This window comes from Frankliniella occidentalis, unplaced genomic scaffold (genome assembly GCF_000697945.3).
Source record: "Frankliniella occidentalis isolate FOCC.00 unplaced genomic scaffold, Focc_3.1 Scaffold53, whole genome shotgun sequence".
Classification (NCBI taxonomy): domain Eukaryota; kingdom Metazoa; phylum Arthropoda; class Insecta; order Thysanoptera; family Thripidae; genus Frankliniella; species Frankliniella occidentalis.
In genome coordinates, this window is record NW_026267183.1 from 420,261 (window position 1) to 435,886 (window position 15,626).

The following is a 15,626-nucleotide window of genomic DNA, read 5'->3' on the forward strand; positions in this document are numbered from 1 at the left end:
CTCTCTCTCTCTCTCTCTCTCTCTCACCTAGGTTAATGCTCCATCTCTCACTCTCCGTCTCGTTTGCTTCCCTGTGATAAGGGTCTGACGCAAGCCGAGCCCCACGCTGCGCCCGACGACGCGTTGCAATGGCGTGGCGAGGCGCGCGGGAGGCTGGGAGAAATACATGCCCCACTCCACTCGCGCTACGCCTGCACACGTTCTGCGTGGTCGGCCGAGGGAGCGGTTTAAGACAAAAAACGAGCCAAATGTAAAATCTAGGGTTGCTGAGTTTCCCATTGCAAGCTGGGTTCAACAATTGCTACTTTTGTATTGCAAGCACAAAAGCTGATTCGAAGCGCGTGGGCAGGTGAAAAGTCTCCGTCTTTGGGACCATTGCATTTCCACTTTTGCGATAAATAGGTCTTACACAGTGTAAGGTGGTTGCAAGTTGGCCGTGTCCGAGGCGGCGGCAGCAGCAGCAGCCAGCTCCTCTCGCAGCGCGGCCAACAGTCCAGAGCGAGCAGACAGACATCTCTCCCTTCATTTTCCGTCCGGCCGGATCTCAAGGCAGCATCGAAACAAAGGGCGACCCATCGAACGGAAGCGAGGCGTTGTGAGGAAAAAAAGGGATGGAGCCGGCGGGGATAGAGCGGGGGACGGCGCGGGGGCGGCGGTGTTTAGAAAATGAAACAAGCTGCTCAACTTCTTGCGTCAGTTTTATCTTCCCCGTTATACACGTTATTTCCGCTTATTTCCTGCTGCAATTTTATTTTTATGTCCGATTCCCTAATGTTCATGACAAAACGAAAGACAGAACTGAAGCGACTGAGGGCGATTTAGAAAGACACTCACTTGAAAAAATAGGAGCCGTTGGCGAAGCCGAAGAAGGGCACGGTGTAGGTCAGCATCCAGATATTGCCGCCTCCGCAGTCGTAGTAGGGCTTGCTCCACTTGCCGTCCTCGTACGTCACGCTCAGGATCTCATCCGGGTAGCGCTCCGTGTGCGCCGTCGAGTTGTACGTGTACGTGTTGTAGCCTGGAACAGAAAAGGGGGACACCCCCCGATCGTTGAAACAAAGCGTCGAGTTGGGCTAAACCGTACCGTCCGTCCTCCTCACCGCCTGCAAAACTCGGGATAGGCCGACCCGTCGGACGGCGCTGCTTGGCGGGTCTGCCTATCCAGTGGTTCGCAGGCGGCCTCCAACCGCAGTGGTCCACTTGACTAGACTTGACTAACCACGAGGCCTCTTTTGGCCCAAGGTTCATGATCCGACCGGAGCCGTTCATATAGCGAGGCCCTTCCACCGGGGCACGATGCTGAGCATACATGCTGATCCCGGTTTCCGGTTGCAAACCCAGCATCCTCAAAGATGGCAGCTAAGTGGGTTCCCGAACCCTTGGCAGCCCCGAACAATCACGGAGGGGGTTGCACCCCGTGTTCATTCCTCAGGGGGGCTCAGGGTGCGGGGGCCCTGGTTGATACAGCGCCGTCGTCCTCGGGAGGCAGCGGGACGCACCGGACGAAAGTGCTCGTCGGGTCAGCGTAAGCAGTGGTTCGCAGGCGGCCCCCGAGCGGGGTAGAAGTCTGCCAGCCGCACACGCACAGCACTGGTCGGCTGATGCGCCAGCCTAATTGGTTCGCAGGCGACCCCCTGGCCGGGTACTAGGCCACCATCGACACGGCACTGCTCAGCGAGTCCGCCCGGCCAACCCCATGGTTCGAAGGCGGCCCCTCCTGCGCGAGGCGCTGCTCGGCCGGACCGCCTACGCCACGGTGGGCCAGCGGTGCAGTGCAGCGGAACAACATTGGATTATTTGCGACTCTGGCTGCGCTCCAGCGACGGGCCCCGCCCCGCCCTGCCGCCCGCTTTTGTCGGAGCGCAAGGTGTCGGTGAGCGATTTATCAGCGTTGCTGGGCTGGGGCGGGCCTTGCGCTGCGGGCGATGTGTCTCCGTTCGTCCCGCTGCCTATTTCATCCCCCGCCGTTATTGTTGTTGATGTTGTCGCTGTCGTCGTGTGTCCACCACAATAAATATGCCACAATCAGGCGGGCGCTCCTAGCCGCGCACGGGCATTTTAGCCGCAACGAGAGAAATTTTTACGATCCCCGCCAGCAGTCTGCTTGTCTGCTGCTGGCCGGTGGTGTGACATGGTGTGAGAGATGGTGTTGTGTGATAACGTGGGGCGCGCTGACGGTTTGCTCTGGAGCAGCCATGCGTCACCCCACGCAGAGGCACCCTCAACACCCTGCATAGGCTCAGCAGCAGCCCCCGCCCCGGTGGTGCGCCGTGGCGAGCCTTAAGGTGTGTTGACAGCCCAGGTATGTGTTTTGCAAGCGGCCAGCCATAAATCCTCGGGAGCCAGCTGCCTGCCTGCCTGCCGCCGCCGGCCAGAAGGGAGAGCCCTTCCTCCCCCCCAAGCCCAGCCGGCGCCTCACCCGCCCTATGCCCCGGCACTCCCACCCCTCTTATTCTCACCCACACTGTCAGGCCCGCTCTGTTGCCGCTGCAATGCCGCTTCTAAATTAATCCCCGCCGCTTTAGGTCCGGCACATCTTCGCTATACGGCAGTACTTTCCGCATTCGCACCCGGTGGCGGCGGGTGAGGGAAGTAACATTGTGAAAAGAAATACCCTTTCGTAAATGTACATGTATTGTCTTTGTAATTTTATGGTTTACAAACAATATTGTTAATTAACGGTTGGCACCGTAAATTTAAGAATTTTATTATTTCACAATCGGAACTTTGCAAGATATCCGGTTTAATTTGTTAACGTATGCCCTACAGATCGTTTCACCAGTGATGGGCATAATGAACAACGCTAAAAGACTAGTGCCGAAAATAAAATGGGAAAGTGTGTTTTCTATATGTTTCTAAATGCAAAAAAATGAACACTGAGGAAAAAATAATGTATGCAGCCTCGGGTTAAAAAATAAATAAATCCTGGGGTGTGTCTTTGGGTCAAAAGGGATAAAGCACAGTTTGGTAAGCGGTGGTCGCATTCGCACGGCCCCGCACCTCACACGCACAGTCGAATACAAAAACATGCGTGCAACAGGTCGGCCCAAGAAGTCACGGCGCGAAAGGCCGGGGCCGGGTCGCTATTCACTGGCATGACGTTTACTCTGCGCGCGATCGAATAACGTTCAGGGGGCGACAGTGGACCCGGCAATGAAGATCTGAAAACGTTAAAAGTGATTAACCTTACAGGAATATGAAAGATATATGACATTAGAATGCATGGTCGAAGCCACAAACAACTTTTTGTTGACTGAATCGCGGAGTGTCCTAAAAGTTTGAACAGCAGCGCAAGATGCAGCTGCTGGGCTACAGCTCGGGAATCCGATATGGACAAACGACAAACGCGTTCTTTTGGCGGAAGAAATGGAAACTAAAGCCGGTTGAAACCTAGACGTATTACTTCTGAGATATGTTGTGTGACGAAGTCGTGACACGCAGGAAGCACACACACAAGTCAGTCAAAAAAAATTACTTGACTTGAAGAATACTTGTTTCTACCGCAAGCATAACACTGAGCCGCCCACGCCGCGCGTGCGGCGCCGCGAGAGGGCCCCACAGTAACAACCCAACCCCCGTAGCTGCGCAAACAAACACAGCGACCCCTGTTCCTAGAACCGGGCCGGTGCGGGGAAAGGGCCCGCCCGGCGGTCCGGCGGCTTCGTCAACAGAACAGTCTTAGCGAGTCAGTGAAAGGTAAAGGCCGTGAGCTCGGAGGGCCGGGCCGGGCCGGACCCGCGCGCACCGACCTCTCCGTGTTGTTGACTCGGCTTGACGAGAAGGCGCAATTAGAGAGTGGAGCAGCGCGCGACCGATGACCGATGCCGTCGAACCAAAGGACTAAAGACACTCGTCAAACAGGCTTCTTCGCGGCACCGCCGCGCCACCGGCAGCTGCGTCGACACGCGACCGCTCCCGAAATAATAAGGGAAAGCTCATTCGCAAAAAGAGAGGAGAGGGTGGATCGTCCCCATTTTCTTGAGCCGCAGAGTATTCTTTATTTCTCGAGAGCGCCGTCGCCGCCGCTGCCGCCGCATAACTCGACCGTCTGCCAAAATCGTTTTGTCGCCGGAGCTCTCTCTTCCCACGGCTCGCACACAAAGAGGGGCATTATTCAGAAATTTAACAAAAGCGATCAGCATGCATTAAACATGACGCGGCTTTGAATTCCCCGCGCCGAGTGTTTATCAACAAAGAGGCGCGGCGTCTCGTGACACGGGCAAGCGACACCCCACCCCACACAGGAGCACAAAGCTTGTAAAGACAGTATATTTTAAAAATTACTCTTTTCCTCTTTCCCCCCCAAAATAATTATTGGACTGTCACCGTCAAATTCACTTCATACCGTTTTCTTTGGATTTTCTTTTGACTCAAGGAAATTTCCATTTGAAATTTCCTCGAATTTAATAAAATTAAATGGAATTTCCTTGAGTTAAAGAAACCATTTTCGGAGTGCAGGGTTTCATTTTAGTCGCGAAGGGTAGGGTGCGGAGAAATAAATCATGACAGGGTCAGATGTTATTGACTTATTCCCCCACGAAAGGAGTAGGCACCTTACTAAAATTTCCCCCCCCAACGCTTGGAGTTGTGAGAGAAGAGGAAGGGGGGGGGGGGGGCAAGAAAAAGATAGAAGGGGGGAGAAGAAAGTAAAGGCCGCTGCCAAGGCAAGTGCGTTAGGAGTACCAAGAAGAGGAGCGCAAGGAAGAGAGCCGTTCATTACGTAGCAGCGATGATGGGGTGGGTTGCACCCTGCCCTCCTCAACCCCATAGGGTGAGGGTAAAATGGAGAAAACAAAATAAAAAAAAAAACAATAAGAGCTCAGATTGGCAAAGAATAATTTTCTTGTAATTTCCACGTCAACGGCTAGGTACAAGGGTAACCGCAGCAGCAGCAGCTCCAACACAGTTCCCTGAGATGTATCAACGATGCGTACAGTGGCGTCCTACAAGTATACATATTCTGAATCCGTCTAAAACGGCACCGTCCCAACCAAAGCAAATCAACCGCCCAAGTTTACCTCTCGTTCTAGCTCGTCTCCTCGCATTCATCTCTCTGTTCACTCCACAGTGAAGAGGCACTCTGCCCGTGATGCGCCGGGGTAGAGAGAGAGGGGGGGGGGGTGCCCCTCCCCCCTTCTTTTTCTCCCTCCCCTCTTTCTGCTTTTAACATTGATTCCTCCGCCCGGGTCGGGAGAGGTACAAATCTCGTCGCTCCCGCTCCGCCGGCGACCCGAGAGCGAGAGAGAGAGAGACGAGTGGGTGGGCGATAAGGGAAGAGTGAGGCCCGCCGGCAGCAGATAAGAGTAATATCTATCACGCTTCCCACTAGTTCATCCGTGAAGGAGAGCAGAAGAAGAGAGTCGCCGCCGCGGCTCCTGATGGGCGGGAGAGGGAGAGAAAAATGGGGGGACCCATAGGGGCGTTGGTGTCTGCGTCCGTGTGAGTGTGAGAGGTGGACCTTTGGTGGTGTGCTCTGCGGCCGATGCTGACTCACTACCAGTTGTGCAACCACCACCCTGCCACTAAGTTAGATGTGGCTGTAGATAATAAAATGGGCAAAGGCTAACGGGGGCAATGTACTAACCCGCAGTTCACCAAGCTTCTCCACTAAAAACTCGAAGACAAAGCACTACAAGGCCCCCCTTCCCCCGTTTTTTTAAACAACGCTAGTTTAGCGGCATACGGGCCATCCCTCACGAGTTCGATGTTAGAAGCCACGCTGCTGGACCAGGGAGTGGCCAACAGGAAAAGACAGGAGGTAGGGGGACGAGGGGTGGAGCCTTGGGAGCGCAGGTAGCGGGAATTCATTTAGGGGAAGAGAGGGACGGACGGAGGGGCCTTGCTAAACTCAAACCACTAAGAAGATAAGAGCCTCCTGGCCGAGGACGGGCTTGAAGGAGGCGGCGATGAGGCGGGCGGGCAACGACGCCCTGGAGAATATTGATGAGCGGCAGGGTGTACCGCAGCCTGGAGTGTAGCTCCTGGAAGCGTCCATAATGTCCAGCTGGATGGAAATGTCCGCAGATTGCCCCGTAATCTGCAGTCATTATCATCGGCGTCGCGAATAAAATAAACACACCCAGAAAAATGATTACTTATTGTATGGTGCGCTCAGCAAGCAATCGAGACCTTCTCAAAATCTGAGGACCTTTTCCCAAGCTAACGGAGATCCCCAATGTTTTGTCCTTTTCCTCAAAAGATCAGACCGTTCCGTGAGGGCCACGGCCTGTGCCTGCCGATGGCACGTAAGGCGGCCACGACACCTGGCCCATGCCACCGAAAGGGCGCGCCCTTGGGGGGGGGGGGGGGGCGACGGCGACGCTTTAAACACCAGAATTATGAGCGTATGAGGCCAAGTTGGGCGCCGCCGCCCCGTGAACGCCAGCTTGTGTAATCGTTGATCTCGGGCACGGGGCGGCCAAAGTTTTGGCCATCGCGCCGCGCACGCCCACGCCGCGTGGGCGGCGTCCTCCTCCCCCTCCTGCGCGTCCACCAAACAGTGTCCAAGTTGGGCCTTAATCGTTACGCCGTCGTTATGATGCAGGTGTCGGCCCCCTGTTGCGCGCCGGGGCGCGTGCCCGGAACACAACACCCATGCTCATCTGTTTAGTACCGCGTGAAAAGCAATCGTCCCGTTTCGTCGTACCAGGCAAAAGGTCAAATGAAGGTAATAATTAAGTCACAAATTTAATATAGAGAAATTGTTAAACGCTTTTATGGCAATCTACATTGACCTGCTATTTTTACACAGGAGGAATAGTTGGCTGTCGTTAATTCACGGCGTCATTTCGAAAGTATGCAATATAATTTGCAAAAGAAGTCGCACATTTACCAATCACATTTTCTCAGTTTAATAAGAAATAATCAGATAAACAGCCGGTGAACCCGGGATCCAGGCCTGGACTATTTGGAATCGGATTGTGTCGCGTTGACTTCTTTGCAGGGTGGCGGCGCCCTTACCCCCCTGCCCGTGACCACAATGCCACGTGGCGCTGGGTTTGGGCCTTGTCACCCGACGCCCAAACGCCCCGTCGTGAAGTCACCACGACGGCCGACCGAGCGGCCGACTCTCCCCCTTTTTTTTACCCAACCTCAAAAGACTTTAATCAATCCTATCCAGATGATGGAACACTGTCCGGGAAGGGGGGAATTGAGTTGGCAGGCCCGGCGTGTATATAGATCACTACAACAAAAAATGAGAAGGCAAAAAAAGGAAACCCCCCAAAAAACGCGACTTCTCCAAAGTCATTCGGAGACGAGTGCTCGCTACTCCATTCATAGAGTTTTACGCCCGCATCCGTCTTTCTTTTTAACCTTGTATTTCTTCCCGTCCCCATCCCGCCCTTCTCCTTCTACTCGCTTTCGGGCCGCTTTCGGCGCAAGTTCATAAAATACTGAAAAAAAAAAGAAGTCCCTTATGCTCTCTTTCGCGGTCGCGGGCCTCGAACCAATTTCCGGCTGGATCCGAGTCAGGTTCCGGCCTGTGAGAACGAAATAATCGAGGCACAAAGTGGCGGGCGGCCGGGCCGGGCCGCGCGAGCGAGCGTCACCCGCAGGGAGAATTAATCACTTCGAGGCCCGCGAAAACATTCTTGTCGTATTCATCTGCGGCGGGCGGGGAAGGACGCGCGCGGGCGGCGCGGCGTTCGTGCGAGACGTTAATTCATCAAACTTACCCGAACGAGACGCCGCGCCGCCGCCGCCGTTCTCTTTCACTCACGCGCCGGCCCAAAACTTTCACAGCGATTGCCTCTCTCGCGCCGTCTACTTGTCCATAACTCCACTTTATTTCTCTCGCTCTGACCACCCGCTCCCCCCATAAACACAGGGCGGCAGCAGCGCGGTGGTGGTGGTGGTGGTGGTGGTGGTGGTGGTGGTGGTGGTGGTGGTGGTGTCGTCCTTGGCTACAAGAAGAGGACCCGCTTAATATCCTGTCGCACATTGGACGTTTGTTCTGCCCCGACCGCCCGCGCAACCCTCCCTTGCGCGTTTTCCCGACGCCGCAAAGTCATGATGTCTCTCGATCTACATTATCGCTCTCTCTTGCTCTTTCCTTTTGCGGCGCGAGGCTAAATAACCCAACCCGCCGCCCGTTCCGTCGGCCGCGTCGCGGCCGCGGGAGGTACGGCATGCAGATGAGCGAGCCGAGCGGCGACGGAGGCAGCGCGGCGCGGCGCTCCCGGATATGATGATGGATTTGCCCCGCGCCGTGCGGCGCGCGCGCACCTATTTTCCGTCGGATATGGAAATCATCAACGATGTCGCGTCGTCGGCGAAGGTACGCGCGGCACGGCTCGGCACGGCCATGGTTCCCGCGCGCCACCAACCCCCGCCGAGCAAGTCCAAGGCGGAAGGCGCACGGCGACGGGGCAGAATGTTTTACATTACCGTAGCGGTGTGCGGCACGGCACTGGAGCATCAACGTTCAAAACTGAGATTGATTACACCCACCGCGGCGGCATAGCGACCCCTCCGCGAGGGACAGAGGCGAGAGACGGACGCGGACGCGTGTCTTTCCATAACCCCGGAAAAAGTCTGGAGCGAAACGACCTGCTGCTGCTGGAAGCAAAGCCGCCGTCGTCTCACGCCTTTTGGCCGCGCGTATCTCGCGCAGGGAAAAGGGCACGCGCGCAGTTAGTGCTGGCCCGGCGTGTAGCCGGATTGAAACAGCCCGCGTGGCCCGGTGGGGCGAGGGCCAGAGCGGCCCCGCCGGGGAACGTTTCCCGGCCCCGCGAAGCCCCCGCGCGCTATTCCCTCAAGCCGCAGAGTGCGGCGGCGGCAGCCGGCAGCCTTTTTCTCTCTCGGCAAACCCCGGCCAAACACATTACCGGAATGGTCTATTTGTTTTGTCGAGGAGTCGAGCGGCGGCGCGCGACAGCTCTCCTTACATCTCTTTTGCTCGGTCGCTCTCTCTCGCTCTCGCTCCATCCTCGAGATATGCATCTCTCGAGCTGCAGCTGCAGGTAGATTGCCCCGCCTTTGCGGCCGGGATGCATGGCGGGCGCAGATCTCTTTTCCGCCGCCGCTTGCGCCACGCTGCTACCTCCCTTCCCCCCTCCCCCTCCCCACTTTTCTGGTGCATGCGATCAGCTGATTCAGCATGGGTCGTCCGGGCGCAGGTTCACCCCCCCCCTCCACCTCTGGCGGCCCCTGCACATATATTTAACCGCTCGGCCGCACACCCGATCCGATTCCGATGGCGGACTTCCCCCCAGTCGACCACCGCCGCTTGTCGAACCCGAGAGGGGTGGACACGGAGTGGTTGTACGTCCAGCTTCTGTATGACCTGCACTTTTCGTAGGGACCCCAAAACCCCCTTACGTTACCTTATCGTTGCACAGATTTGTTTATTGCTAGAAACAAAAACCTTCATTAGGATTCTGCGAGTAGGGTCGACTGACATCAGATCGAGGGGCTAGACACCCACGCACAGCAGGCGACTCACGCGGCACACAACTCTCCATGCTGACTTTCCCATGAATAAAGCATAGAGGAACTCCGCACTGTGTGAACCAAACGTGATGTAAACTTCCGTCAATATCCCGAATGAGGAGAGGTTCACACAGTCCACGTTTCCTCTTGCCTTATTAATCATGGGCGGTCAGCGTTCAGTAAAAGGGCATTTTTTCTCAATTGCAAAGAAAAATGTTTTGTAGTTACAAAGTATCAAAATTCTTCGCAATTGAAAAGCATTGTTACGTGAGATTTTAACATTGCACGGTAAAAATAGTTTCTTGTATTTCAAGAGCTGGTCTTAGATGCCATTTTACCGTGCACAGCGCGACCCTTCGCAGTGCACCTGTATTACCTGTCCCTCCTTGCATCCCAGTTGCCTCCATCTGCTGCTCGGCGCCACCAAACAGGTCCCCAAACAGCCCTTCAGTTTCCAGGCAAATGAGGCCGGTCCGGAGTCCGGAGCGCGGCTGCCTCTGGAGCTGAGGTACCCGGTTGCGGCACCCGGAGGAGGACGGACGGAGGAGGGGGGGGGGGGAGTTACTCAGAGATCGTGCATATCATTACTATATAGAGAACGATTCATATTGGTATGCAGTCAAGGTTCGAATACTTGCGCAATATATGTGGAGAAAATATGGAATACTACGTAAAATCCGTGTGCCTATAAGTGTGCACACTAGGATCTTATGATTTTTTTTAGACATAGTCCCGAAGACTGTCTCGAGCGGGAGGAAAAAACAATCCCCCCCCCCTCTCCTTCCCTTCTCATTTTTTCATATAACCGAAATCTGTAAACATGCTCAGCTTACGAATATTTTATTACGCCAGTATAATGTAAGTTAGGCACACTGTTATTCAGATACTGTGACGTCACATTCTAAATAATGTGACTTGTGTCACATCATTTAGAAAATCATGTCACATTCTTTAGAACGTGACATACCTTTTGCACCGCTCTGCCCTCAAGGGCTCAGTGCATAAGAGGCGTAGTTATGTCACGTGGAAACGAATGTGACATGATATTCTAAATAATGTGACACAATTCACATTTTATAGAATGTGACGTCACAGTATTTGAATAACAGTGCATGTTTACAGATTTTATTAAAGCTATGAACGAAAAAAGTCATCAGATTTTAGTGTGTGAGGGAGTGAGACAGGAGCAAAGCAGGTTCCACAACCCCTCTCCCTCACCATCTCGCTGCAGGCGCGGTGCGGTGGCGTCCCTGGGCCGCGCAATAGAGTCCCCCTGTGGCAAGGGCAGCTGGTAACGCTACACCGCCAACCCCTACCCCACGCCAAAAGACTGTTTTATTCTAATTTTGGGTGGAAAGAAGGGCGCCCGCAGCCACGCACACACCATGGGGATGGTGTACAGGGCTTGGAATAACACAACCTGACCGCCCCCCTCTCACATTAGTTACTTTTAATTTTCATTTTTAAAGGGTGGTATATTTCAATAGAAACTAATCCATTACGTCGAAGAGTTAAAACTCAGATCTTGTGCGTTCGTTCTACAGCAGCAGGTGGCAGAGGCCCCAACCACGCGTACATTTTGAGTCCATCACGCACCCGTTAATTCTCTCTAGTTTGACTTTTTTCTCGTCTTCCCTGTTGCGTTGCCCTTTTAACTACAAGGGTCCGCGCGCTCATGATGCTGGCGAGGGAGTTGAGTTACTGACCCCTCTCAACCTTTCTTCACATTTTCATTTTTTTAAAGGCTTTTCTTCTGAACAGACGCCCCCAAAACGGGCGTTCCTCCTATTCCCCGCAGGGGGCTTCCCCCACGCCCACCCACTATAACGCCCTCCCTAAGAGCGAGCCCATTGTTCAAACCTGTTGCCGCGTGACCTCAGCCCTCAGCCCCACCACCATCCAAACTGCTTTCTACTTCTTCTTCTACTTCCAAGATTGCATCGAGAATGAGTGAGCAGGGGAGAGGAGAAGGGGAGGTAAGGGATAAGGGGGGTTGTGGTGCCCCTCGAAAAACTTTTGGATGCACCCGGGTCGCCTTGCGGGTAATCGAGGAGAATGAAATAGGCGAGATTGCTGCAACGTCGAGAGCCCACCACCCACCGCCACCACAACCGGCCTCTTGATTGCGTGATGCTTCGCGGCTGGGGCGACACACAGTAGGTAGCAGATGGCAACGACGTAACCAACCAGATTTCTTAGAAAAAAGAATTGGCTGTTTAAATTATTTTTCCCCTCGGTGCCCCTGACTTGACCCCCGTTCACAACAATGAGGCGGTGGATAGGCCGCACAATGGGAGGCCAGGTGAACGCCGGGGGGGAGCAAAAGCACCGACCGACCAGAAGGTTTGGAGGGGGCCGGCCGGGCCGGGTCGGGCCAGGTCGGACGGAGAGCGCAGGTCGTCCGAAACGATAAAGATCCACCGTTGTGTGTGACGTGGTAAGCCAAGGCGACGCAGCCACCGCGCAGTCCCAGGTCCAAACAACAGCTTTCCGCCCCGCACAGCAGCTGGTTCACCAAAAGCCTGCGCTAACAACCGTCTCCGCGGCTTAAGATAAGGATTGGCTGCACGACAAAGAGAAAGAGGGCCTGCTTCGTGCTCGTCACGACGACTGCCTTTCGCTTTTGTCTCAGGAGGCGCAACGCAGCAGGCGAGGTGGAGTGAGGGTGTGAGTGGGACTGAGCAGGATACACACTAAATGGCGAGGGACAATTTTTGTACGTAGGCTGGATGTGTCTTTGAGCACATCTAAACCAAATGCAAATTTGCATCCAAGTCACATACAAAATATAACATTTGTACCTAGCCTAGGTACACTTTGTACCTCTGTACAGACAAATTTGTATCTGATGAAGATGTGCTCAAAGACACATCTAACTAAGGTACACAAATTGTCCCTCCCCATTTAGAGTGTAGGCGCATCTGTACCGTACACCCGTACACACAGTGGCAGTTGACGGGGAATCCGGGACCAAGTACGGGAGTACGGGACAGAAGGGCGACATTGTAAACCCCTCTATATAATTATTTGAGGTCAAAACACACAGACATAAATCGTTTGCGAAGGGCTGCTGATCCTTGTTCTAGCACTTCATTTTCACTGGGTGTCGGTGTCACAAAACCCGATTTCTGCCGATTTCTGCGATTTCGTGGAAGAGTTTTTAATGGTGACATTTTTCTTCTTCTTGAAGTAACTTGATCACACCGACTAGGAAGCTTTTATCATATCCTTCAACCCAATTAGACATTAGACGGTCGTAAAAAGTACCCCGACCATAATATTATCTCTCTCTCTCTCTCTCTCTCTCTCTCTCTCTCTCTCTCTCGGATGGCAGCTCGGCTATTGTGGGACTTGAGATGTGTCAGCCGATGTGGCGTCCATTATTCATTTGCGTGAGTAACGATGCGACCGCCGCCGCCCGCCGCGCGACCGGCCGAAAAGGTTTTGACAAGAGTGACAATACCTCGTCACGGCACGGCGCCAAAACGTTAATGGTCGATAAAACGGTAAAGTCACGCCCGTCGCGACGCCGCCTGCCCCTTGCGCGCCGAGTACCGCTCGCAGCCGTTCAAATAGTGATATCGGCGTGACGAGGAGACAGCGTGCGCGCGCCCCTCCGCGGGCGGGATGGGGGAAGCTACAGCAGCACGGGTTGCCATTATCTCGTTAAACAAAGAGGACGAAAGTACTGCGTGCGTCGCGTCCCTTCTCGTTCGAATGACAGAAAAATTTCCCTCCTGACATACTGGGGCAATACCGTGTATAACCGTTTGACGCGCACCCAGAGAACCGTTTAGTTGATGCAACCAGATCAGGGTTGTAAGAAACAAAATTTAGTTCCTGAAACCGACTAAAATTTAGTGACCCCATTCTTAACTAAATATAGTCGCAACAATCAAACTTAGTCAGCTAGACTAAATTCTTTCTTCTTTAAGGATAAATTTTGATTTCAAGAGCTAAAATTTCATCGTTTTCGAATTTGGTTCCCTGGACAAAACGGTCTCCTGGGTGCGCGTGTTTCAGGGGTAAAAAACTAAAACTAATCATTGTGCTCGTTAAAATTTGAAATGCTAGCGTGCTAAGGCGAAACAACAAGCGTAAGTTGCAACGTTTGATGCCGTAAAAAAGTAAAATCCGTTCCTCGCGGCCACCTGTTATCCTCGCACTGTAAGCAGGCTGCAGGCGCCTGTTGGGCCCCGCCGCCGTTTAGCCCCACTTCCTGCTGCAGCATTAGTATACGGACCGGAACTGCAGCTCAAAGCGGCGGCCGCGCGTCATGGCAATCCGGGCAAAATTATCTCATTTTCTGCCGGTGCAAGCGGCACGGTCGCTTGTAATGCAGCCGCCAGTTTGCGCCGCGCGCTGGGGGAGTAAAACAAGGTTACATTTTTGAAGCCTTTTTTTTTCAAAGCAGTCACTGGAAAAATAGGAAAAACGAAATGAGACATGGCGCACGTTTTCAAAGGTTTGGCGGTATTACAAAGTCATTAAAAGTGCCAAAATCACTAGTTTCCGAGCTTTTTACACCATTAACGAACAATTTAACTAAAAATTCCTTTACTACCATAGGAAATGAGTCTTTGTCTTCCAGTGGTTGCAACAAGACCAAATAGGCGTTCATTTTACATCCCATTTGTGCATTTGCTACATTTGTCTACAAAAGTGTGGGATTTTTCACATACGTATCGTTTTTCCCTGTACACTTTTTCGCGTGTAGGAAAAATCCTACAAATGTGTAGGAAATTTCGCGCCCCACAAGCGTATGGGATTTTTCCAACACACTTGAATGGCAAAAATCCGAACATTTTTTACAGTGCAGCTCTGTATATTCAACACTGAAATCGTACACCTCTCCCACCTAGGTGAGCCGTGCGGTGTTTCGAACACAGAAGGTGTAACCGCGGCCCCCCTCTACTCTGAGCGCTGGGCGCGACGGGGAGCCCGTGAGCGCACCCAGGGCCCCGGGGCAGCCCCGAAGGTGGCTCCGAAACACGCCAACGCGTTGGTGTGTCCAGCGGTATCACTTTGTGGTCGGGCGTCGGGCCCCAGCGATTGTGGTGTTGGGCAGTATAGCGAGGACATTTTGGACGGCAAGCAGCCGGGAGCAAAGTGTGGGGAGGGGAGGGAGGGGTGGGGATGAAGGGCTCAACCGGCAATAAGCATGGCCGGTGCTGCGTGATTCTGCGCAATCCACCATCCCGGGCTGTCCGCTCGGCGGCTGCGACTGGCCGAACCACAAACCCCGACATTATAATTCTCGCTGACCCGCACACAATATCAGCGGCGCGCCGCATACCCGCCCACGACCCGGCAGCTCGCGCTCAAAGTTATGTTTCCGACGAGGCAATCGGTATACGGCTGTTAAAGAGTGGACCGGCTATATTTGCTGATGACTGCAAATTAAATCAAGCCACGAAGTTGCAGGCCACGAAGTGAAGGAAAAAAAAATGATGCCAAAACACCATATTTTGATTCATACAAATGCAGGCAACTTATCCAACCCAAATGCAGGTGCGAGGAAAAGAGGTTTAAAAGTACGCATTTTCTCAAATTTTTGCGACAACCACTGGTTTTTGGTCGGGGCCAGGAAAAATACCACTTGCAGGGCACGGCCCGTGGACCAGTGGTACTTGCACAGTGATAAACAACACGCCCACGCGCAGCTCTATTTTTTCATAGCTTTGTTTTTCCCCCCACAGCAGACTGGTGTTGCTGGAACGCTCTGACGAGTTACCGATGGCAGAGACAAACTGCAAACAGAAAAAGCGTTGGCGTGGTAATGAAAGACAACAGCAAAAGGGGTGGGGGAGGGGTGTTGATACTTATCACCCACGAGTTCCAAATCAATTTTTTCGTCCGGCCCGCCCCCTACCGTTACAAAGGTCACGCAAAGCAGCTGCGCCGGCAGAGCCCACTCATAAACCGCGAACATAGTCCAGGGAAAAAAATAAAATACGACGACTTCTCACGCACGAATCTGCCGGCGGCAGTTCCAGGTCGTGAGACACTCCCTCCGATCGAGCAGCCAACTGATTTGTGAAAGGGGTTCCTCATTATTTTTGTTTCCCGTTCCACTTTCTGTTCGCTCTTTTTAAAAAAAAATGGACTCGTTAACAATTCTTGTTAACCATAAACGGACCCTTAGTAAAGAAAATTTTCTATTTTATAGTTTCGAGCAATATTTTTTTAATATA

The 15,626-nt window shown here is 53.3% G+C and overlaps 1 protein-coding gene across 1 annotated transcript in view; it reads right to left on the reverse strand.

Annotated features, from left to right (window-relative positions):
- LOC113210928 (uncharacterized) overlaps window positions 1-15,626 on the reverse strand; it is a 239,936-nt gene that overhangs the window by 58,898 nt on the left and 165,412 nt on the right. The window contains exon 3 of the mRNA XM_052267464.1: window positions 835-1,018. Within this exon, the coding sequence (XP_052123424.1) occupies window positions 835-1,018 (184 nt within the window). The remainder of the gene's footprint in view (window positions 1-834; window positions 1,019-15,626) is intronic.